This window comes from Cebus imitator, unplaced genomic scaffold (genome assembly GCF_001604975.1).
Source record: "Cebus imitator isolate Cc_AM_T3 unplaced genomic scaffold, Cebus_imitator-1.0 Scaffold21, whole genome shotgun sequence".
NCBI classification, from domain to species: domain Eukaryota; kingdom Metazoa; phylum Chordata; class Mammalia; order Primates; family Cebidae; genus Cebus; species Cebus imitator.
This window is the reverse complement of record NW_016107336.1, coordinates 5,099,114-5,124,077: the sequence shown is the minus strand read 5'-3', so window position 1 is coordinate 5,124,077 and position 24,964 is coordinate 5,099,114. Positions and strand designations below refer to the sequence as shown.

The 24,964-nt window shown below is 38.2% G+C and overlaps 2 protein-coding genes across 6 annotated transcripts in view; one reads left to right on the top strand and one right to left on the bottom strand.

Annotated features, from left to right (window-relative positions):
* DEK (DEK proto-oncogene) overlaps positions 1-18,935 on the top strand; it is a 35,838-nt gene extending 16,903 nt beyond the window's left edge. The window contains exons 8-11 of the mRNA XM_017521655.2: positions 11,788-11,923; positions 12,719-12,867; positions 16,878-16,946; positions 17,368-18,935. Of these exons, the coding sequence (XP_017377144.1) occupies positions 11,788-11,923; positions 12,719-12,867; positions 16,878-16,946; positions 17,368-17,379 (366 nt within the window). The 3' untranslated portion in view covers positions 17,380-18,935. The remainder of the gene's footprint in view (positions 1-11,787; positions 11,924-12,718; positions 12,868-16,877; positions 16,947-17,367) is intronic.
* A 307-nt stretch (positions 18,936-19,242) lies between these two features.
* The window catches only part of KDM1B (lysine demethylase 1B), a 111,051-nt gene continuing 105,329 nt past the window's right edge, over positions 19,243-24,964 (bottom strand). For all 5 annotated transcript variants that reach the window (XM_017521651.2, XM_037736020.1, XM_017521652.2 and 2 more), the window contains 2 exons: positions 23,510-23,662; positions 19,243-21,177 (listed from right to left, as the gene is read on the bottom strand). In XM_017521651.2, coding sequence (XP_017377140.1) covers positions 21,094-21,177; positions 23,510-23,662 — 237 coding nt within the window. In that variant the 3' untranslated portion in view covers positions 19,243-21,093. The remainder of the gene's footprint in view (positions 21,178-23,509; positions 23,663-24,964) is intronic.

The window sequence follows — 24,964 nt, the reverse complement described above, 5'->3', positions numbered from 1 at the left end:
TATTGGTTTCAGGATAATAATAGCAAGTGGAACCATCTCACTATAAATCAAAGCTTTACTTTCTGTAGTGTCCTAATCTAGGGTCTGTGGCTAGAAACCCAGGTCAATTGATGAAAATCTATTGGAGAAGAAAACATAAAGATGCTTTACAAACATTAGGTATATGAAATCACGTGATACAAAAGCTACGTCATAATTCTATTAGAGGGATTTTTTTCCTACCTTTGCTAGTACTTGACAGATATTATAAAATTTCAATGAAATTTGAACTGAGCCTGATCAACATGGAGAAACTCCGTCTCCACTAAAAATATAAAATTAGCCAGGCATGGTGTCGCATACCTGTAATCCCAGCTACTCTGGAGGCTGAGGCAAGGAGAATTGCTTGAAACCAGGAGGTGGAGGCTGCAGTGAGCCGAGATCACGCTATTGCACTCCAGCCTGAGCAACAGGAGTGAAACTCTGTCTCAAAAAAAAAAAAAAAAACTTGGACTGAGAAATTGTTCACCCCCCCGCCTTTTTTTCTGGTATATGTCCCTCCAACAAGCATAGATATTATTGCTCTAAAGAGCCTTTAAATTTAGCACTGCCTTCAACTTTTTATTGCTGATTCAGTTTCTGTGAAAGGCTTTTGAAAGGTATGTTCTGGCAGGAGGAACAGTATGTCTGGCAACTTTGTTTTTCCTTATTCAGACTCGGTTAAGTGCAGCCATGTTAGAAACTTCATAAATGGAGCTATTTTCCTATTCATTACTATGAAAGGACCTCTTTTCTAAGAAGCCATGAAGAAAAGTTGCAGGTTAGTGACAAAAGTTATGGATTGCTTATAAATTTTTTTATGATAGAAAATTACTGAATTGGTAGTTTATTTCCTGAAACAGATTTTTCTTAAAGACTGTTATTCATTAAGATCAGCTTCTCGTTCTGTTTTTCTTGGAGTAAAAAATCTGTGAATTGAGGTAGACTGATTTTACGTTTTCAGTTTCCTCTGTAAAATGAGGATTTTGAACTGTATGGTATTCTCTATTCATTGTTGAAGTAAGACATCTTACAGTAGCAGAGTAAGTTTGTAGTTGTCCTTTGGCTAATTATGTGAGGTTAAATTGTGTTTATTTGCCTGCTCGTTTCATATTTCACTTTAGATGTATAGAAGACTAGGGTGTTTATAAGTAAATTCAATATTAAAATGAAATCACTGAAATCCATATAGTTAATTGAATTGACAGTTTTAAAGTAATTTAAAAGGAAATGTCAGATTTAGCATATTAGCTGATAATTGCTAAAGCATTTTTTTGAGGTTTTCTGTACCTGTACCTCGTTTTTATGATATGCAGTGAGTGATTCACAATAGTTCTGCACTTCTTTTCTTTGTAATTAAATAGTAGAGGATACTGTTTCTGAGAGGAACTTCAGAAAGAAATTCCTTCATAATAGAGCTATTTGGAGTTTCGTCTTAGCTTGTCTCTTGGACATTGGCTTTTTAAGGCAGTAAAAGGAGAGCAATTGGGAAGGAAGTGGTAGACTTTTTTTTTATGTAGTGAGAGAATAGGAAAATAAACAGGTTATTTTCTCTAAACTGATTATGAAAATCATCTGATTCCTATGTTGGATTAGATTCTGCATGGCAAGATTGCTTTAAAATGAGTGTATTTGTCCGTTCTCATGTTGTTTATTAATAAAGACATACCCCAGACTGGGTAATTTATAAAGGAAGGAGGTTTAGTTGACTCAACAGTTCCACGTGGCTGGGGATGCCTGACAATCATGGTGGAAGGCGAACGAGGAGCAAAGTCACACCTTATGTGGCAGCAAGCAAGAGGGCATAATGTAGGGCAACTCCCCTTTATAAAACCATCAGATTTTGTGAGACTTTTTCACTATCATGAGAAAAGCATGGGAAAAATCTGCCCCTATGATTCATTTACCTTCCATTGGGTCCCTCCCATGACATGTGGGGATTATTACAATTCAAGGTGAGATTTGGGTGGGGACACAGAGCCAAACCATATCCATGAGCCAGTGAGGTTAAACCACATTTGGTCATGCTGTTCACAGGTGTTAACCTTGAGGCGTAGAGAAATTACTGTAGAGTATAGAAAAAAGAAAGGGGAAACAGTGCCTATTGGAGAAAACAATTCTAACAGTCTTTTAGACCCTTTAAAAGCATACTCTCTTTCCTTCTTCATCTTGTCCTCGTATTTCTTTCTTCAGTTTTTATTTTCTAGTGTTTTTATAGCACACATGTATCTCTAGAAAGTATGAAACAAACTATGGAGTTTTACTTTATGAGTATTTAGAATTTATCTGTCTGTTCCCACATGTTATCAGGAATGTTTTCTGCTGAAATAATTCTCAACCTTACTAATAATGTTGAAAACAGAACTTTACTTTTCTTTCATGACAAGAAGCCCACAGACAGGCAATTCCAGCACCAGTACAGCAGCTTAAGAAAGGTATGGAGGATGTGGGTACCATCCTTTCCTGATGTCTCATCTTTAGCATATGGCATTTAACCTCATGATCACAAGCTGGTTGTTTTACCTTTAGACATTGTATTCACGTTCCAGATAAGGAAGAGCAAAAAGTTTTCTTCTAGTGATGTTTTGGCTTTTTTTCCTGAATGGAATGGCTTTTGCCAGAGATCTCCATGTACGTGGCATCAGCCAGCACTTTGTCATCTGCCCACCTAACTGCAAGAGAAGCTGAGATCTAGGTATCAGCCTTCTTAACTTTGTAAGAGGAAGGCATATCAAAAGTGGGTTGTTGAGTGAGCCATCCTACAATATTTGCCAAGTCAGAGAAACTTCATTATAATTTTTGGTAAACTGTCTATTTGGACCAATCAGGGGATTATCTGGTAGTGATAAGGTGAGTGTGAAAGTTTTGTTAGTCCTTTCAGATTGTGGTTTAAAAATGTAAAATATCTCACACGTTGATCAGAGGAATTGCAAAAACCTGTATAAACTATTTAAAACTTTTTGTTGGAAGGCAGAGTTGAATAATCACCATACTAAAACCCATTTAAACTTGCTTTCATAATCTTCTGTGAAATATAACTAGACTTGCACATTCTTTCCTCTTGGCATTCTGAGTTTTCTCAGCCAAGTTCTTGAAAGAATAGTGTATTTTAAGCTAATTTTTATTTTGTTCATCTGTTCACCCAGTACAACCTTTCTGCTGTGAGGACAGAATTCTGGCTCTGTGACAGGCGTCTTTTTTGGAGACCCTCCTTCAAGAGCCCTGCTGCCTATAAATGATAGGTAAGCCTTGCTTTCCCAAGACTTTTTGCCTTCCTTCAAAAAGTATTTATGTCATTCCTCTTATTCTGCGGCTTCATGGTTATCAGAGACAGGGAAAATCCCCTTCAAATTTTTGAAACATCTGTATTATGAATCCTTTACAAATTTAGGTTATGGTACATTATACTGTCTGAAATTAATGGCAGCTGTCCATTTTTATTTGTTGCCCTTTAGAACATCAAAAATATTTGATGGTCCTGAATGAACCACTCACAACATGTAGAGAAGTAGCAAACTCAAATCTTTAAATCTCATGACATTTTGGAAATCAGCTTTTTCTTTATTCTTTTTGAAAAACTTACCTAATTTTCTCCCATTTTGTTAAAAGACGCAGTTTTGTCTCCAGTTGAGTTAAATAACAAGATGTTAATCATCATGAGTATTTTCAACATTATTTCCTCATAATGCCATATAATGTTTTTATTATAATCACTAAAGTTTTCAAGGTATTTTGAAAGAGTCTTAAAATGGAGGTCAATACTTTCTTCTTTATTTTTGAGACAGAGTCTTAACGTCTTCATCCGTTGCCCAGGCTGGAGTGCATTGGTGAGATCATGTCTCACTGGAGCCTTGAATTCCAGGACTCAAGTGATCCTGCCACCAGGCCTAGCAATTTTTAAATTTTTTTGTGGAGACAGATTCTTGCTCTGTTGCCCACTGGCTTTTGATTTCTAAGGTAATCCCTTTTTGATTACTCAAGTCAGTGAATTAGGAGGATGCTAAGTGCTGTTAGGGTTACAGAAGATCCTTTCTAAGCAAATGCCGTTTGATACTTAGCATTACTGGATTTCTAAAGAAGGAGACTCTTCATGCCTGTTGAGCAAAGGCTTTGGGTCGAAGTGAAAGCACTACCGATTCAGGTTGACCTTGAGAATGGAGAAGGAAATTATACGTATGAAGAAAGATAAGGAGCAGGGAAGGCCAGGTGTCTTTGACTAATTTGTGGATAGAGTTGAGTAATACAGATTGAAGCCATGCTATGGAGAACCCATGAGGTTGGGCATTGTTGTGTGACTAATACGTTTAGTGGTAGATTGATTATTCTTACTCATTCAAAATGATTGTTGTATTCTATACCTGAGCATTTTGCTAAGTGGGAGAAAAAAAAGAGACATATCCTCTGTCTTCCAGGAAGTACCACTCATTCAGTAAACGTTCATTAGCACCTACAAGGAAGAAACTATTTAAAGTGTATGAGCCATGTGCTTTCACATCTTGCATCTCATTTAGTCTTGACTCCAGGAGAGGTGAGGTATATATTCTCATTTTTGTACTGGAGGATATAATAAATGTGTAGGGAACCTTTTTTAGTGCTTTCTCTTTGCCTTACTGATCTTAATCAGTAACTTTTTCTTACCTAAAAGGAGTACGTTTCAAGACCCCCCATAGATGCCAGAAACTGCAGGTCATGCCAGGCCCGATTGCTATCATTCGAAACATGTTTCTGTTCTTGTTTTTCACCCTCAAATTATGCCTTTTTCGTTCATCTTAACTACGCACTGTGGCCGTAACTTTTGCAGTTTGAGGTTTGATAGCAGAGCCGGCACAAAGTTCCTTTTCCTTCAGAGTTTCACAGATAGAAGATTTGTTCTTACTATATAGATCTTAGCAACCTCAGCATATGATTTTTTTCCTTCCTTAGGTCAAGAGCTTTCACCTTTTCACTTTAAAAGAACCATTTTATGACTTCTCTTTGGCATGTTTGAATTGCTATCATCACTACTCCTAGGCATTGGGGGCATTGTTAAGTCACATAAGGGTTACTTGGCACAAGCACAAATCTACTGCAACGGTTGATGTGATAACCAAGATGGCTGCTAGTGACTAATGGGCCCAGGGGCTGGGACCATCTACAGTGTGGATATGCTGGACAAAGGGATGATTCACATCCCAGGCATGAGTGAGTAGGATGACATGATATTTCATCACACTACTCAGAAAGCAAGAAGTGTAAGATTTTTGAGTTGTTTACTTCTGGAATTTTCCATTTAATATTTTCAGACTGTGGTTGACAACAGTTAATTGAAACCATATGCAGAAAGAGAAACCATAGATAAAAGGGGACTACCATATTATTCTTAATTTTTTGAGACAGAGCCTTGCTTTGTTGCCCAGGCCAGAATGCAGTGGCATAATCACTGCTCACTGCAACCTCTACCAGTTGAGGCAATTCTCGTGCTGCAGCCACCCTAGTAGCTGGGTCCGTAGGTGCATGCCACCACACCTGGCTGATTTTATTTTTATTTATTTATTTGTAGAGATGGGGTTTCACAATATTACCAGCCTGTTCTTGAACTCCTGGCCTCAAGTGATCTACCCACCTTGGCCTCCCAAAGTGCTGGGATTACAGGCATGGGCCACTGTGCATGGCTTCATATTTTTTCTAAAGCTTGTTTATGTACTTCTATGTTTAGAGTTCTCTCTATAGAATTCCTGATTTAGATCAAAATTTGATTTTAAACAGTAGCTTTAAGAAAGTTAATAAGTATAAATTCACTTGTACTTAGCAGAACTTAAAACTTTTAAGCTATTAAAAACTTGATAATTGGAAGGATTGTCCTGTTAATTCCTTTAACTGGTTCTGCCTTATCTGTATATAGCTCCAATAATTCATAATCTAGGAATCAGCAGGCTGTGTGGCCTGTATGCCAAGTCCAGCCTACAGCCTGTTTTTATACAGCCCTCAAGCTCAGAATGGTTTTTCCATTTTTAAATGATTGTTTTAAAAAATGAAGAATATGCAACAAAGATTATATGTAGCCATAAAGCTGAAAATATTTACTATCTGGCATTTTTAAAAAAAGTCTTGGTGACAAATGTAATATATAAATGTACTTTTCATTTTATGTGATATAGCTAAATGAGTCAGCTCTGGAGCTTCAAAAATATATACAAGGGTGCTCAGCGCCAGCACCCTTGATGAGTGAATTTAATGGCCTTCTTTTTACAACTTATATGGGTAAGTTGTACTGGAAGACAGTGATAGTACCTATCAAGAAGTTCGGCCAACTTTATAATAGAAAACATTTTTGTCTTAGCAAGCAGGGTTATTTTAATGAAATAGAAACTCAGGGTTGGAAGAGATCTTTAAAACTGTTTCAATGTTCATGTATCTTTTTCCATCTCAATTTTCCAGATGATTTCATAGCCACTACTAAGTGCCATTTCTAAGCTCTGCATTGGAGATCAAGAAATAAATAGGATAGAGTCTCTATCCTTAAGCAGGTCAGTTTAGTTGGTGAAAAGATGGAAGTCAAAGATTAGGAGAAAACAGGTATAGTAGAATATAACTTGAGCTAAAAATGAGGTATGAACAATATATTGTGGAAGCTCAGAAGATAAGAGTATTTACCTCTTTCTAGGGGAAAGTGAGGAACTAAGTTAATGCATCCAGACAAAGCAACTTGTTAGAGGCAACATAGCAATTTGATCTGGACCTTGGCTAAATAGGAGAGGTTGGCATAGCCAAAAAAAGGTGGTGGCGGATGGGGGGGAGTTTGCAGAAGACTACTTGGATTATACCAAGACCCATTTTAGTTTTAAAAATAATTCTAAAGAAAGAATCTTGGAGCCAGTACAAAATTTGCAGAGTAAGGGGCAATTCAGCCTTGAAACCAATGGTTTTCCTTTGTTGCCATTCTGTATTTTCTGCCAACATTTTTAATTCTTTGTTATTGTTAGTAAGATTTGCATGTAATGGTAAAAGATCTGAATTTAACAATATGTTAAGTAAGATATGGTATCCCTTGTTTTATTATGATAATTTAGTTGTATAATTTCAAACAGGCTTAAGAAATAACATATGAGGCCAGGCACGGTGACTTAACGCCTGTAATCCCAGCACTTTGGGAGACCAAAGCAGGAGGATCACTTAAGGCCAGGAATTCAGGATCAGCCTGGGCAACTTAGCAGGACCCTGTCTCTACAAAACAAAATTTAAAAATTAGCCTGACATGATAGTGCATGCCTTTAGTCCTAGCTGCTTGGGAGGAGGGTAAGGCAGGAAGATCGCTGGAGTCCAGGAGTTTGAGGTTAGCTAGCTATGATTACACCACTGCAGTCCAACGTGAGTGACAGAGCCAGACCGTCTCAAAAATGAAAGAAAACAAATACATAGGTACGTAGTAGGAGGCACACGGGACCTAATCACAGGTTTTGCTTCTTATTTGCTATAAGGTTTTGGATCACTAGCTACTTGGATACATTTTTCTCCTTTTAGTTATATATCTTTTTTACTGCCTCCTGGGTGCAGAGTACAGCTAAATCAGGTTCTACAAATGATACAGAGATGAACATAACAAGAAATATTTACATGGTTACTGTAAGCCAAACATTCTTCTATTTGCTGGGGATGAATAAGGTAATCAGTGTCTATTCTCATGGAGATTGTGTACCCTTAACCTTGCATTGTAGTGGGAAAACTGACATGTAAGTAACTGTTGTATACTAAATGTGCATATAGTAGATGTCTGTTTTCTTTGCTGCCTTATATGTATGTATTCACTTTGTCCTCACAAAAACTATGGATATGGCCAGTTTATAGAACCTATGATGCCTGTGAGGCATCATTTTTATATACAGCATTATAAGATGTACCCTGATGTCAGAGATAAGAAAATGAGGAGAAAAGTGGTAAAAGTCAGCAAAATTTTACTTTTCAGATGAGAAACAGGCACAGAGAAGGGTAAGAGATTTCCCTGAAAATACAAAATTAGTGGTAGAATGAGGATTTGAATCAGGAAGTTTGGCTGTAACACTCTTGTGCTTGCAGCTTCACAATATGGGATAATGAATTGCAGGCCACATACTTTGAGAGTCTGGATTAATCAAATTGATGGTATTGTGAAAGATTTAGAGGAGGTAATTGCTAAGCTGGGTTTAGAATCATGAGTGGGATTTTCCTAAGTACAGGGAGGAATGAAAATAATGAAGATTTGAAAGTTCATGTAAAATTAAAGTGGATGTGGTTTAGCTTGCTTTCTCAGCTCTCTCCGTGTTTTTGTTACCTCCAAATACTGGTTACCCATATTTGCGTTAACAGCCAAAAATTGTCCATCGTGTCCAAATACCAAGGTATGTCTTTTGAGATGCCCCCATTTTCCAGAGTTACCTATTCTTCCTATACCTAATAACTTAACTTCAGGGCAGCCAAAGTAATGAACACCTGCAGGGCTAAAGCACCAGACACAAGTTCATTAGTTGTTGTACTGTTTGGCTTTCACGATTTCTTAACCCAGCACTAATCTAAAAAAGAGACTTTACCAAAGTCCTACCTTAACTTTGTCACAGAAGAATTTACCTGGTCGCTAAAGATAAATGAAATCCTGTATAAATGACATAACATATTACTATGGATGTTTGTGGGCTAAGTCATATCTACCATTATATGAAATAAGTGTGATATATCATGGCTAGTTTAAAAAGTTATTGAGTCTGTCTCACTGTGTTTATAATTTCCATTCTGTGTATCCTGTTTTTTTTTTTTGTTTTGTTTTTTGTTTTTTTTAAAAGAAAGAAAGAAAAATCAGTTTTTTAGGGAAAGGGTCTTGTGATTTTACCCAGGCTGCTCTCAAACCTCTGGCCTCAAGTGATCCTCCTATCTCAGCCTCCTAAAGTGTTGGGATTACAGGATTGAGACACCGCACCATGCTTTTTGAAAACACTTAGAAATTTTAAGTTGTTAGATGAAATTATATTTGCATAATGAAAGAATTTCTCATTCTACAAAAGGAAGCACTCAGTAATAATAGTTAATATTTAGTGTGTTTACTATCTGCCAGGTACTACCAAAAATTCTTGCATGTGTTAATGCATCTACTCCCCATAAAACCATAGGAACTATTGTTTCTTTTACTTTGTAAATGAGGAGGCAAGAGCCCCGAGATCTACTGGGGCTGGAATTTGAAATGAGGTAGCTTGCCTTTAGAGCCTGCACTCTTTAAACTATTATATTTTTTTCTTGAGTGCTTGTGCAGTATGTTTGCAGTCTTTAGAAATTTTAATAGATGACAGACTAGATGGCCATTTAGAAAAACTGTAGAACATTACCCCTTACAGCAGATGTGAAATGTAGGAAGATGTGGTTTTGTTTGTTATCAGAAGAAAAATGTTATGGAAACGGCTTGTTATTTATTTTTACTGTAAATGTTCATGCTTTGTCAAATTGTCACTATTCGCAGTTTACAGATGTTAAAATGATGTCAGGTTGTGTATTCCATCTAAAATTTTAATAGGACTTAAAAGGCCTTGGAAGTATTTTTATTACCTAATTCTAATTTTTTAATTTGAATGGAGATTGAGTAATTATTGATAATATTGTGTATTTTGCTCAGCCTCTTCAATCCTTTCAGTAATAACTTAGTTTCTTGTACCCACAAGTCCAGATTTTATTACCCTTTAACTAAAAAATGATATATAATCATGATTATTTTATTCTGTGTATTAAGTGCACTAAAGAATTAAGAATTTTTAGGATTCGTTTTCAGAGCCTAATATATAGTTCATGTGAACTAGGTGTACACTTAATAAACCCTAAAACATTTGTCATAAAAAACTGAGAAATCATTGATACTTGCCCCACAACCCCCACCGTCTAGAACATCGCTCAAAATTAGGAATTAAGTTAAAATGGCCTCTAAATAGCAAAAGTCCATGGGAAAGTTCACGTACTTACTTTTAGAAGCGTGTGAGCCCCTTGACACCTTATAAATGTATTTTTTAGTAGCAGTTAAACTACATACTTCGCAGCCAGCGGTATATTATTGAGGTGGTGCAAGCTATTTAAATAAGTGATGATAGGCTTATTTAAATAGCTATATAGCGATGGTATTTTAGCAAAACGAAGGACAAACACTAAAATCCACTTGGGTGAGGTGGTGCATGCCTGTAGTCCTAACTACTCAGGAGGCTGAGGTGGGAGGATTGTTTGAGTCTAGCTTGGGCCACATAGCGAAACTACTTCTTTAAAAAAAAAAAAAAAAAAGGGACACTAAAATCCAATCAATAGCTTGAGGCCACCTAACTTTTGGAACAGATCTGTATACTTTAAAGGACAGGTTCAACACAGTGCTTATGTCCTTAAAAACAGGTTGACTTATGATTTTAACACTCAAGAATCAAGAGTGTGCAACATTTGGAGAAACATTCTGTCAAGTGATTTGCAGTAGTTTTGGTGTGTAAAGGGGAGAATTTAATAGGATGCTTTCCTTTGGGAATATTAATTAAGAATTAATGCTTCCTAATTTCATAGGCTCCACATGAGACAAAGTAACTATGAATTCTGATTCTGTCCTTTTTTTTTTTGAGATGGAGTCTTGCTCTGTCACCAGACTAGAGTGCAGTGGCTCAATCTTGGCTCACTGAAACCTCTGGCTCCTGGGTTCAAGCAGTTCTCCTGCATTGGCCTCCTGAGTAGCTGGGACTACAGGTGTATGCCACCATGCCCAGCTAATTTTTGTATTTTTAGTAGAGATGGGGTTTCACCATGTTGGCCAGGATGGTCCCAATCACTTCCCTTATGATCTGCCCACTTTGGCTTCCCAAACTTCTGGGATTACAGACGTGAGGCACCACGCCTGGCCTGTCATTTTAATCTATCTGTATTTATGTATTTTGTTTTTGTCTAATCAGCTATGGGTTAGTGTTTAAAAACAAAAATTGTAGAGTCACATCTATCTTTGAATCTTGCCTCTTTATTAATTTGACTGTGGACAAGATGACCTCACTGAGACTTAGTTTCCTCATACAATCATAAGTATTTATTGAGCAACTACTATGTACCAGACTATTTTATGAGTTAAGGAAACATCAGTGAACACAAGATTCTAGGCCAGGTGTGGTGGCTCACGCCTGCGATTCCAGCACTTTGGGACACCAAAGCAGATGGGTCACCTGAGGTCAGGAGTTCAAGACCAGCCTGGCAAACATGGCAAAACACCATCGCTACTAAAAATACAAAAATCAGCCAACTCACCCCAGCTGATTTTTGTATTTTTAGTAGCGATGGGGTTTCACCAATCCCAGCTACTAGGGAATTAGAGACAGGAGAATCCCTTGAACTGGGGAGGTGCAAAGGTTGCAGTGAACCAGGATCATGCCACTGCACTCCAGCCAGGGCAGCAGAGAGACTCAGTCTTAAAAAAAAAAAAAAAAGTCTTTTGAGAGAGAGGGAACCATAAGTAAGAGAAGATAATAGTATCTATATTTAGGAGTTCCCCCCCAAGATTGAGTAATGCACATACATTTTTTTTATCCATAGTGCAGAATAAATGTGGGCATCTCTTTTTTGTGTGTGATTGTGATTTGTCATGCTTAGACTTGTGCTGGGATAAAATAATTTGTTGTATATTGGTCATCTCTCAAAAATAATTTTTAATTGGTGATATCAAATATATTTATTAATTTTCTCTAATATTGTTAAGTGGTGTAGGGGAAGTAGAGGGATAGCATTGAATCTCATCAGGTATGTGTACTTTTGCTTTTTTAACAGCCACCAAAAAAGACAGCTAAAAGAGAAAAACCTAAACAGAAAGCTACTCCTAAAAGTAAAAAATCTGTGAAAAGTGCTAATGTTAAGAAAGCAGATAGCAGCACCACCAAGAAGAATCAAAACAGTTCCAAAAAAGGTATGTTAGAAATAACATTTATCAGCAACTTTAAAGATACAGCATATATTAATATGTTGTACATAGTCCGTAAGAGTGTGGGTGAAACAGGTAAACTGAAAAGAACGTGGTGGCAAGAAGTAATACAGGTGGAATATCCCTTATCTGAAATGCTTGGGACAGGAAGTAATTCAGATTTTGCAGAGAGAGAAAGAGAGAGTGTGTGTGTGTGTGTCTTGGGGATGGGACCCTGATTAAACATGAAATTCACTTATGTTTCATATTCTTCTTACGTAGCCTGATAATTTAATATTTCAATTAAATTATTTATTGCAGTGGTACCATTACAGCTTATTGCAGCCTTGAACTGCTGGACTCAAGCGAGTCTTCTACCTTGGCCTCCCAGAGCGCTGGGATTACAGGCATGGATCACTGCCCTTGGCCTGAAACCAAGTTTTGACTGCGACCCGTCACATGGGGTCGGGTGTGGAATTATCTCACAATAATGTGAGTGTCTATAGTTGGTGTCATGTTAGTGCTCTGAAACACTGGATTTGGGAGCATTTCACATTTTTGATTTTTGGATTAGGGATGCCCAACCTATATACCAGTTTTTTAGTTTTTGATTTTTCAAGTTGACATAAAATTTGTGTGCATGTTTTATAGGTAACTTATAGAGTAGTGATTTATAGTTTTTTGGATCCAGTACCCCTTTGAGAATCTGTTGAAAGCTTAAAATTCATCTCAACCTTTGTTAAATACTAATTTGCTATGTAAGAAAAATTATTCATATTTAATAAAATGTATTACTTTTAGAAAGTGAGTCTGAGGATAGTTCAGATGATGAACCTTTAATTAAAAAGTTGAAGAAACCCCCTACAGATGAAGAGTTAAAGGAAACAATAAAGAAATTACTGGCCAGTGCTAACTTGGAAGAAGTCACAATGAAACAGATTTGCAAAAAGGTAATTAGATAAATGTTTAGATTATTTTGCTTTTACTAGACAAATTCTTTCACCTGTCTCTTAATTTGAAGCTAAATACTTATGTGCATTCACTTACTGAAGAAATCTTTATTGAACTACTGTATGCTAGATCTTCTTACAGCCACTGGGGTACCACTTTAAATAAAATAGTCAAACTCTGTCCTAATGGAGTTATTTTTATAAATAACATTAGAATGAATAAAATTAGAGTGAATAAGATTAAAGTGATACATTCCAAACCACATAGGAAACTTTTTCCTGATCTGGAGGTTGTTTCTATTGGTGCATTCTTACTTTATGTTAAAGAAGCAGAATCTCATGAACTGCCTTATTCTTGGTAGTGTGGCACATGAGCTTATAGTTTCTTAACTCAGACTTCTGTGGCATTTTTCTAATATTTCTAATACTTCTTGGGAAATAAAGTGGCCTAGTCTTGAATATGATTTCATAGGGATTCTGTGGAAATTTTAGAATCTTGTCTGTTGTGGTAAAATAAAATTACAATTTCAAATGTACCAAAAGTGAAATAGTCTATGCTTTTTTTTAAGGACATTATTGTTTATTCATTCATCATTCGTTGATCCTCTGCTACCTTTCAGGCACTGGGCTAAATGTTACAGGTAGAAGTTGGATGTGGCTCACGCCTGTAATCCCAGCACTTCGATAGGCCAAAGCTAGAGGACTGCTTGAGGCCAGGAATTGTTTTCACGGAAGACAGTTTTTCCTTGGATTTTGGGGGCTGGTGTCAGGATGATTCAAGCACATTACATTTATTGTGTACTTTATTACTATTACATTGTAATACATAATGAAGTGATTATACAACTCAACATATAATGTAGATTCAGTAGGAACCCTGAGCTTGTTTTCCTGCAACTAGACAGTCCCATCTTGGGGTGATGGGAGACTGTGACAGATCATCAGGCATTAGATTCTTGTAAGGAGCACAGCCTAGATCCCTCTCATGTGCTGTTCACCTAGGGATCATGCTCCTACGAGAATCTCATGCCACTACTGATCTGACAGGCAGAGCTCAGGCAGTAATACAAGCGGTGGGGAGCAGCTATAAACAGGGGTGAAATTTCTCTCACCCGATGCTCACCTTTTGCTGTGTGGCCTGGTTTGTAAGAGGCCACTGACTGGTACAGGTTCATGTCCCAAAGGCTGGGGACCCCTGTGATAAAAGAAAGGCCAGAGGGAGTGTTGCTGTGAAGCCAGGAGAAGAGGCAGTTTTTGGAAGGTGGGGGCTGAGGGAAGATGGCATCAATTAAGAAAAGGGAGGCCAGGTGCAGTGGCCCAGGTCTATAATCTCAGCACTTTGGGGGCTGAGGCGGGTGGATCAGGAGTTCAGGAGATTAAGATGACCAGCCCTTGGTAAAACCCCATCTCTAATACAAAAAAATTAGCTGGGCGTGGTAGCACGTGCCTGGAGTCCCAACTACTCAGGAAGCTGAGGCAGGGAAATTGCTTGAACCCAGGAGAGGGAGGTTGCAGTGAGCTGAGATCGAGCCACTGCACTCCAGCGGAAATGGTGATTAGCTTATGGGACAATGGCACAATGGGCAATGGATATAGAGGGGCAATTCACAGAAAAAATACAAAAAAAACCGTATAAACATAAAACACTCAACTTTCCCTACTAAATAGGGAGATAGGAATTAAAATAGTTTTGCTTGTTAAACTGACAAAAAATTAGGAAGATTGGCAGTTTTCGTTGTTGCCCAGGATAATTAGGGTAACATGTTCTCATATGCTTTAAGTTATAACTGCTTCTTTGGAGGACAGTAGGTAGTATCTTTGAATTGCAATGCCCTGTAACCAGCAATTCCATTTCTAGGTCTATCCTGACCATATAGTAACATCTTCACCAAAATGATTATAGTAATGTTCAGCGTTGAAAAATTAGAAACAAGGTAAATGTTCAGTAGGAAATGCTTAAGCTGTGCTACATCCATGTTTTGGAATACTATGTATTAGTTCAAAAGAACTTGGAAAAACCAGGTATTGTTAAATTTTTAAAGCATATAGATGGATTATTCCATATATGTAAATACTGAAAAACCCATTATACACCAGAACTGATCACTCGTTTTTTCTGAAGGGAGAGAAGGAAAGGTGGAGAGGAGAGGAAGTCAAAGAGAAATTAGTTCTGTCCATTAGAAGGATTTTTGTGAATACCTTCATGTAATTTTTTAAAAAGGGATTAATAACAGCATGGAGGGGTCAGGTGAGAAGGACCTGACCTTTTTTGGAGTCTGCATTTAGGAGTCGATGACATAGGGTGGTAAAAGCAAGATTATTCATCAATAGTGAGGAAAATGAACAAAGTAAATCTGTTTCAAGCAGCCTTCTTTGTAAGGGAAATAGGTAAATGGGGTAGGGGAGAAAGCATTTTTAAAGGGTAGGGGTGGAGGGGAGAAAGCATTTTGGTGGGAAAGGAGAAGTTACAGGAGATTTGCCTGTGGAGGCAAAGAAAATTAAGAACCATTGATGAATCCAGATACAACTGGAGGGGAAAGAGCTGTCAGAAAATTGAAGGATTTCATAATAATGGCTTTTTGGCTGACAGCATGAGTGTGAGACACTTGAATAAGGAGATGAAACTGCCATTGGTGGGAATGAAAGGAGAGCCTGACTCTGGGGGTGGGTCGCTGGGGGAGGCGCCTTTGGAGATGAATTGATGCCATGAACTAAGAATGGGACCAGTCTCTTCAAAGCTGCTTTCCCACAGCAATCTGTAGTCTGAGCTTAACCATAGAAAAATGAGTAGTTAGACCAATTCAGGATTGGGGTTTTGCAGGAAAAGAACAGGGCAAACAATTAGAGTAATTTAAATGATCAACCGTATTTTGGAGGATTAGCAAACTACAGCCTGTGGGCCAAATCTATTCTGTCACCTGGTTTTGTAAGCAGAATTTTATTACATAGCCACATCTATTAATGATTGTCTGTGGCAGCATTGCCACTACAACGCATGGTTGAGTAGTTGTGAGTTGAGTAGTTGTGACAGAAACTGACTTGCAGAGTTGAAACTATTTGTACCATCTAGCCCTTTACAGAAAAAGTTGCTGACCCTGAGCTGTACAGTAGAAGTAAAGCTTGCAGGTTCTTACAGACTGAGCTTATCGAGTCAATTTGACATCAAGTCAGGACTTGAAGTCAAGCAGCAAGTATAATGGCACTGAAAAAGTTGACGAAAGGGAGAAATTTAGAGTCAAATTTTAGGACTAGTGGACTCTTGAGACCACCTGGGTCTTAGCTTTTAACTTTAGGAAGAGGGATTGAGCAGTGGAGTAGAAGATGCAGTTCATTGCATTTCAGGTTGTGGAATTGTAGGTAGAGTGTTGGATAACAAGGGTTGGAGAAGAAAGCAACTTTCTCTAAAAGACAAGTGGCAGATGACTTGCCAACATAACTTAGTTCACTTATCTGTCTAGATGTTTTCTTTACCCTTATTTGTTGGGGGTTTTGTTTTTGAGACAAGGTCTCATTTTATGGTCCAGGCTGGAATGCAGTGCCACCAACACAGCCCACTGCAACCTCAACTTCCTGGGCTAAGCCATCCTCCTGCCTCAGCCTCCCGAGTAGCTGGGACTACAAGCATGCATCACCATGCCTGGCGTAGAGACGGGGTCTCAACAGTTGCCCAGGCTGGTTTTGAATTCCTGGGCTCAAGTGATCTTCCCATGTAGGTTTCCCAGAGTGTTTGGATTACATTCGTGAGCCACCGCACCTGGCTTTATTAATTCTTCCCAAACTCTCAGCCTGAAAGCATCAAGAATGTTTGCACACTAGTTTTCCGCATCATATACAGTATTATTAAAATACTCATTTGCAATAGAATTCTATATGGGTGAACCAGAGGACTGTTGGAATAGCTGTAGCTACTTATACATAGCAGATTTCTTGCTTTTAAATTCTAAGGCAAAGAATATTACTGGATTTAAAAATCGGCTTTTAACATTGTTTTTCCTTTTCACTATGCATAGGTCTATGAAAATTATCCTGCTTATGACTTAACTGAAAGAAAAGATTTCATAAAAACAACTGTAAAAGAGGTAAATATTTCCATCTTTTCAAGTTTGACTTTAGAAATAAGACAAAAGTCATTACGTAAAATACTCATGTCATTAAATACTACATTTGATCCTCACATTTCTTCATAATACATAGGAAAATATATTTCTTCTCATTCCTACTTTAAAGCTTAAAATTAAGTTTGAACAGTTAGTTAACAAGACCTGAACTCAGATGAATATGTGGACTCATGGTACATGGATAGCTGGGCATCTCAAAGTTGCTCTCACAAATATTTGAGGAAAAGTTCCTCTCTACCAGGCAAAGGTGAGAGGAAGTTCAGCAGGTAGCTACGATTCTGTGTTCATCCCAAGTGATTTTTGAAGGTCAAAATAGTAAAATAGATGTGGAAAAATGGAATATAGGCTTATGATTTATGGCAAAATGTTTCTTTCATTATAGCTAATTTCTTGAGGTAAGAGGAAAGAGAAGATGACTCGTTCCCATAGATTTGAAGATCGGATTTATACTATTATACCAGCAAAGAGAATGTATTTCCTTTTCTAAATCTTGTTAAGCAATGTTAGTAGAACTTACTGCTGACCTTTTTACCTTGAGTGTTATGTGAATTTGAGTTTGCTGTTTTAAATTGCATTTCTATGCCATTTTTAGTTTGAAATCTTGCATGGCATTAATTATTCCTTGCTTTTATAGTTGTATTTTGTAAATTTTGGATTTCTTTATATAAGGTCATCATAGATTCTTGAACTGTTGTGGTTTTTAGTGCACTTAATGTTAGCTTGCTTAAGACATACTTTTAAATCAAGTAGAACAAAAACTATTATGACTGGCATTTATACACAGATATTGCATTTATATACACAGATACTGCAGTATTTAGTATATGAAATATTTTGAATACACATCGTCATGTGAAAATTCAATGGCAGTGTGTTCATCATATTAAAAACATACAGGCTACAGTTGTCCAGATGACTGAATTGGAACTTTTCTCCTGCATGTGTATATATGTCAAATTGTCAGCATGACAAAAGTGACAGATGTTATTTTTGTATTTTTAAAAACCAATTTGTTGTATATAGTTTTTTTATTTCTTTTGTGCAGATCACTTTTTAAACTCACATAGGTAGGTATCCTTAGAGTTGTAGACTATGGAATGTCAGTGTTCAGCCAGACAGTATGATGGAGAAGTAAAAGTCAATTCAGTGATGGGAACACTGAAGGAATAGACAGTTCTCCTGCTTTGCCTCCCACATGTCATCAATTTGTAACTTTAGTATTAACTCTGTAAAAGTGTCGGTAGGTACATTTTATATTAAGGACAGACCAAAAATCAACACATCAAAGCTTCAAAAACTCTGGGAAAGGGTGGGATTATGTACAAGCACATTTGGCTTATAGTAAATGAACCGATTTTTATTAACTGCTTTTGCCCATGTAAAATACTGATATTTACTGGAAACCTAGCCACCTTCATAATTACGAATACAGTACCAAATAATAATGCTAGAATATAATGTTCCAGGCAGTGGTGGATATCTTTTACAAAGTGTGTTTCAAAAATGATAATGTACTTTCACATCAAAGACATTTAATGTGTTTTTGGAGTTGGGGGCTCTTGGCTTTTACAGTTTGGCTAATCAAGATTCTAGATTATCAATATAATGGACCACTCCTGAGTGACACTAATTTTGTCTTTCAAATTTGCTGTCTTAAATCAGTTTATTAAATCTGAATTTTCAAACATGCTACTTATGACAGAACGAGATATTTGATGTACCAATTAAGTGTTTAAAAATATCTTTGCATCATAAAACAGAAATATATAAAAATGTTAAATGTTAACAGGTATTTTCACAGGTTCGACTCGTTTCTTGGTAGTTATTCAGACACCAGGGAAAGGTAAATACAAGTGAATGAAATAAGCAACTAAATGAGACCTAATAATTGGCCTTTGATTTTAAAAAATTGTTCTTATAAACCTTGTCAATAAAAATAAATCTAAATCATTGGTGTTTTAAGTGTCTTGCATTTGTTGTCTTATAGGTTTATAGAGCATTTTCTTCCCTATGGGGAATAATTCAGAACAGGGATTTTTAAATGGATTCAGCCCTATAACCTGTACAATTTGGAGTACTCTTTTGTGATAACGGACCATTTTCTTGGCGTGACTTCACAGAACTATCAGTTAAGGTTATACAGATGAGTAGTGATGCGGAGAGTATGGAAGTGAGGAAATGGTGTGATTCTGTATGAAAGTTCTCGATGAGCACACTTACTTACTAAACGGATGTATCACCACTACAGTACACAGTGCATTTGAAAGTCTAGTTTTTTATTAAGTAGTTGTACACCAGCTATTCATGAAGTGTAGTTAAAACACTGGAAATTTGTATATTTACTGCTACTCAATTACAAAATCTTCATATGGCACTGAAAAAACATCCAAGTAACTCAAGAAAAAAGTACCATGGCTCCTTAAACAAAAAGTCAAATGAAGTATGTCACTTGATAGGAAATTTAAAACACACATTTGCCATACTTTAAGTAGGTTTTCCCCTACTTGTAGCACAGTTCAAGTGCCCAGAAACTAAAGTAATAATTTACTGTTAACCATTTCAAACTTAACATTTTGCATTTATCGCTTTAAAACACATGCTGTCTAAACATTTTAATACACAGTACTTTAAAACAGAAGACTTGGCAGTCAGTACCAATGAGTCTCAACAAATAACCAAAATATCAGGGTTGTCTTGGGTTAATGTAGATATACAGCTGTTGGCTTTTTTTGGACCATACTTTGATTGGGGGGGCGGGGCGCGAGGCATGGTATCTTAAATGCCAAAGTTTCACTGTACATTATTTGTGTTAGGTATTTGTTATAAACTGACCTTTGAAAATTTTTAAATAGTATTTTGAAAAGTCTTTAAAGTCATCTTTAGTCCATTTTTTCTTTTAGCAAACCAATATAATTAAAGAGTTGTTTAAAGACTTGAAAACAAAAGCTTATTTCTAACCTGTAAACTGAAGTTTCTTGGCAAAATCGGCATCCTGAAGACCCTGAAACCAGTGTTTATTTTACAATGAGATCAATAAATGGTTTTCTGCCATGAGTGTTTTAAAAAAAGAAAAAAGTACTTGCCATGTTCTTAGGCCTTTAAAATATGGCTTATAAAATGTGTAGTATTTACCAGGAGAGCTCACATTTTTCTGCAGTTTTCCAGTGGACCTGCCTATGGAATACTGTAAAGAAAAGTCTGCAAAAATATTCCTAGCAATTGAGTCAGTTCTTGTAAATAAAAGGAGGGAGAAGTGGAGAGGGGCTTTGATTAAATTATTCTGACAAGTTTTTTTGCCTAGTGGTTGCCAAAAATGAGTATATTTAAAGTGTTCTATCACCCAAATTTGGTTTTAAGAAAAAGACAGTCTGTCTACAGTGTAAAGCCCACATTATCTGTGCTCCACTCTCAATGATGCAATACCTATCTGGAAACTTTCCTGTTTTACCAATGAGTGTGTAAATCCAAAACATTTTATCAGAATAGATACTTGAATTTAAACTTCTTTTGAAAACTCAATGGGAGAAAATATGTACAATATGAAATACCTAGAAGCTTCATTTTACTGTCATCTGGAGTTTGTGCTGTATCCAAAAAAAGTTCTATCTAAATTTTACGTAAAAGTTCAATATTGGAGCTATATAAAAAATATTAAGGCTCATTGGTAAAGATATTGACAAATTGTCACAGACGAAAAACATGGCTTTATCTGGTTTTTTAAAATGAGTCCTGCTTGACTGACTTGGTTTCTCAATGTATGAAAATTGATCATCCATACAAAATGTGAAATCTAAAGGGAACTTCCAACCATGGAACAGTCATACCCATGGCTTCAATTGAAGCTTATATTCTGCCTTATTCTGAAATCCAGACTTTGAGCAGTAGTTGAACCTATGGAAAATGCAATTAAATATAAGTGCTTATAAGGATTTTTGGGATCAGTGCTTTCAGAGTGATGAAATAATAGATTTACCTCATATCACCTTAGAAACGTTTCAGTTTTGCTGTGTAGAGAGGGTTTTTTTCCCCCTTTTATAAAACTGAGGTTTAACATGTCATTCCAATTTTCCCATCTGGAGTACAGAAGAAAGCTGGGTCCACCAAATTCTTAAAATGCTGCAATCTTGCTCGCTTCTCGAACGCCACTCAAATATGCCCCTGTAACAGTTTGTGGGAAATGCCTGTTTGTTGCCTGTAAAACATAATTACATAATTTGAGATCATGCATAAAGAACTGAGTTGATATCAAAAGGTAAAACAAGCTTAGACTTTATCCGGTCTAAAATGAAGATCTGCGCCACTCCTATGTGCTGATATTCACACTACTCACCCATCATAACATTGGAACTTTCTTGGTTATCTTGTGGTGCATTGTCAAATTCACTCATATGCTATCTTGAAGTACTATGCAGCACTCATTAAAGTACTAAGTATCTATATGTGACAGGTACTACAGTTAAGAACTTTAGTCCCTCCCACCAGACAAGTAATGTAGCTGGTACGATCACAGGCAAACAAGTACAAAAATGATTGCCAGTTCAGCCAAGCCACAGATGGAGTTTTGCTAGATGGGCAGAAAAAATGGGTAGAGAGTTAAGTTACTCAAAGGACAGACCAGGGACTGTAAGTTCAATAAGAAAAAGATAAAATGTGAGTGAGGGCTGTTGGAATGGGAGGAAGTAAAACAACATAATGACAGGAGAACCTCACTCAAGGAATGGCTGTGGTGGGAACAGACTAAGCAAACCAGAATAGGGGAGCACAGGATAGGAGGGGGCCAGAATTAGTGATAAGTAGTTCTGACGAGGTCTGAAATGTGGCTGAGAAAAGGGGTAGCTGACGAGCTGAACAGACCACAGAAAATGCAGGATAAGAAATGGAGAAGGGATGTTAAATGTAGGCAGGTAAACTGATGGCTGGGTAGAAGGGAAAACATCCAGGGGCCAAAGACTTCAATGAATGGGGGAGTGATTAAGTCAGCAGGAATACAGTGACTAGTTGTGGGGGAAAGTGGCAGTGAGGGACGGAAGCCTCAGAAATGGGTTTTTAGAAGAGGTAGGCCAGGTGCGGTGGCTTACACCTGTAATCCCAGCACTTTGGAAGGCAGAGGTGGGCAGATCACAAGGTCAGCAGTTTGAGACCAATCTGACCAACATGGTGAAACCCCATCTCTACTAAAAAAAAATACAAAAATTAGCTGGGTGTGGTGGCACACGCCTGTAATCCCAGCAACTCAGGAGGGTGAGGCAAGAGAATTGAATCCAGGGGGCAGAGGCTGCAGTGAGCTGAGACTGTGCCACTGCACTCCAGCCTGGGCAACAGCAAGACTCCATCGCACAAAGGAAAAAAAAAAGGTAGTATTTGCATCAAAGAAGCAAAGGAAAGCAAGAAGCCATGTAAACCATGCTCATGACCCTAAGGCACAGTATCCTGAAACAGCCCTCTCAGACACTGCTGCTATTTGTTGTTTGGCATGCAGCCTTTATCTCCGTCACAGAGAGTAAGGTCTTCACAGGTCAAGGAGTAATCAAAGCCATCTGGTTTTCAGATGTCATTGTTTTGCTTTGAGATGGAGTCTCTGTCACCCAGGCTGGAGTGCAGTGGCGTGATAACTCATCGCAACCTCCACCTCCAAGGTTCAAGTGATTCTCCTGCCTCAGCCTCCTAAGTAGCTGGGACTACAGGCATGCACCGCCACACCGGACTAATTTTTGTATTTTTAGAGGAAATCCCCAGGGTTTCACCATGTTGGCCAGGATGGTCTCAAACTCCTGGCCTCAGGTGATCTGCCCGCCTCTGCCTACCAAAGTGCTGGGATTACAGGAGTGAGCCAACGCGCCCACCCAGCTGATGTTCTTTTGTAAACAGAAACACTAAGTGTGAAATACCCATGTTGAGCAATTGGTGCAGAGACGAAATGGGCTAAGTCTTTAACCCAGTAACAAGGCAGTCAATAATGTCTAATGGTAACTCGAAAGACGGCATCCGAGGCCAGGCATGGAGGCTCACACCTGTAATCCCAACACTGTGAGGCTGACGTGGGATGTCTGTTCAAGGACAGGGGTTTGAGGCCAGACTAGGCAACACAATGGACCCCATCTCTACAAAAAAAAGAAAAAAAAAAGTTAGCTAGGCTTGGTGGCACATGCCTGCAGCCCCAGCTACTTGGGATGCTGAGGTGGAAGGATCACCTAAGCCTGGGAGTTTGAGGGTGCAGTGAGCTAGCACTGCATCACTGCACTCCCGTCTGGACCACAGAGCAAGGCCCTGTCTCCAAAAACAAAAAAGAAAGAGGGATGGCAATAAAAACACTTTTAAAATAGGAAGTGAAGTCCAGAAGCAATAGCTGGAAGGTTAAAAATGGCTGCCTCTGGGAGTAAGAAGAGGACACAGGAGGCTTCTGCGGTCTGTGGTCAAAAGCTTTCAACAGTATTTGAGTTGGGTTTTAAACTGTGCAGGTATCATTTTAGTTAAAAGAAAGAAATCCAAATACAAGTAATTGGGTTTGGAATCAAGATCCATACCTCACCAGCGAAAAAGATGGTTCCTTGAATTTCTTCAGCAATGATATCATAGGCCTCCCCACTTCCACCTGTCTTCACAAAACTGTATGCCATCTGGATCCATGGGTCTGTGCTCCACCGAGTGACAAAATACTTTGTGGGATCTGGGACCTCCTGTGTCCAGTAGAAAGAAATGAAGAAGTAGGATCAAAAAGGGACTTAGACATGGTGCAACCTAAGTCAGACATTCTGCCCCATTTAGGACTGGAGTCCGTTCCTGTATCATTCTGAAACAGTAGTTCTCAAGGTGTTCCTCCTGCTGTCTTTCCATGTACCCAGGCCGGTATCTGTGTCTTACCCTCTCTCTCCTGCCCCACCCACACACAATTCCCTCACTTCTATACCTCCTCCTCCTGCCCGGGACACACACTCTCCCTAGTGGGGGCAATCACCCATGGCTAAGAGTTCGGGCCTTGGCCGGCGCAGTGGCTCACGCCTGTAATCCCAATACCTTGGGAGGCCGAGGTGGGTGGATCACGAGGTCAGGAGTTTGAGACCAGCCTGACCAACATGGTGAAACCCCATCTCTACTAAAAATACAAAAATGAGCCGGGCATGGTGCCGCACGCCTGTAAGCCTAGCTACTCAGGAGGCTGAGGTGGAAGAATCACTTGAACCTGGGAGGCAGAGGTTACAGTGAGCTGAGATCGTGCCACGGCACTCTAGCCTGGGTGACAGAGTGAGAAACTATCTCAAAAAAAAAAAGAAAAGTTTGGGCCTTCCCTTTTCGGTTGTGTGGCAACAGAAAGGAGTCTCTGGCCCAAGAAGAAAGCGAAGTGTGGAGTCTTCGGATGACAGGTTGGAATTCTCAACAGGGCTCTCCACAAAACAGTGATACAAGGCTATGTTGCACATTCACTGCATGTAAAATCTAGCAGTCCCCCTTCTCTGCCAGAAATATGTTCCATGACCTCCAGGGGATGCCTGAAACCACAGACAAAACCAATACTATATACACACTGTCTTCTCCTATCATACCTATGATAAAGTTTCATTTATACATTAGGTACAGAGACTAATGACAATAACTAATAAAAAAAATAGGACAAGTGTAACACTATACTCAAGTAAAACGTATGTAAATGTGGCTCCGGTAACTGAGATGGCTCCTGAGTGACTAATGGGCAGACAGCGTCTACAGTGTAGAGATACTTGACATGCTCTTCAAGAATGGTGCATGGCTGAAAACTTATGAATCTATTTCTGGAATGTTCCATTAAACATTTTTGGACCTTGGTTGACCACACTAACTGAAACCACGAAAGCAAAACCTCGAGAAAGAGAGAGCAGCTGTAATTTGTCAGCTGGCCTCTGACAAGCATCACCATGAATAACAGTTCTATAGAAACGGTGTGCTAAGTTCCAAACAAATAATGTAAAAAACAAACTTTTGAACAAAAACCCCAGGCGAGGGAT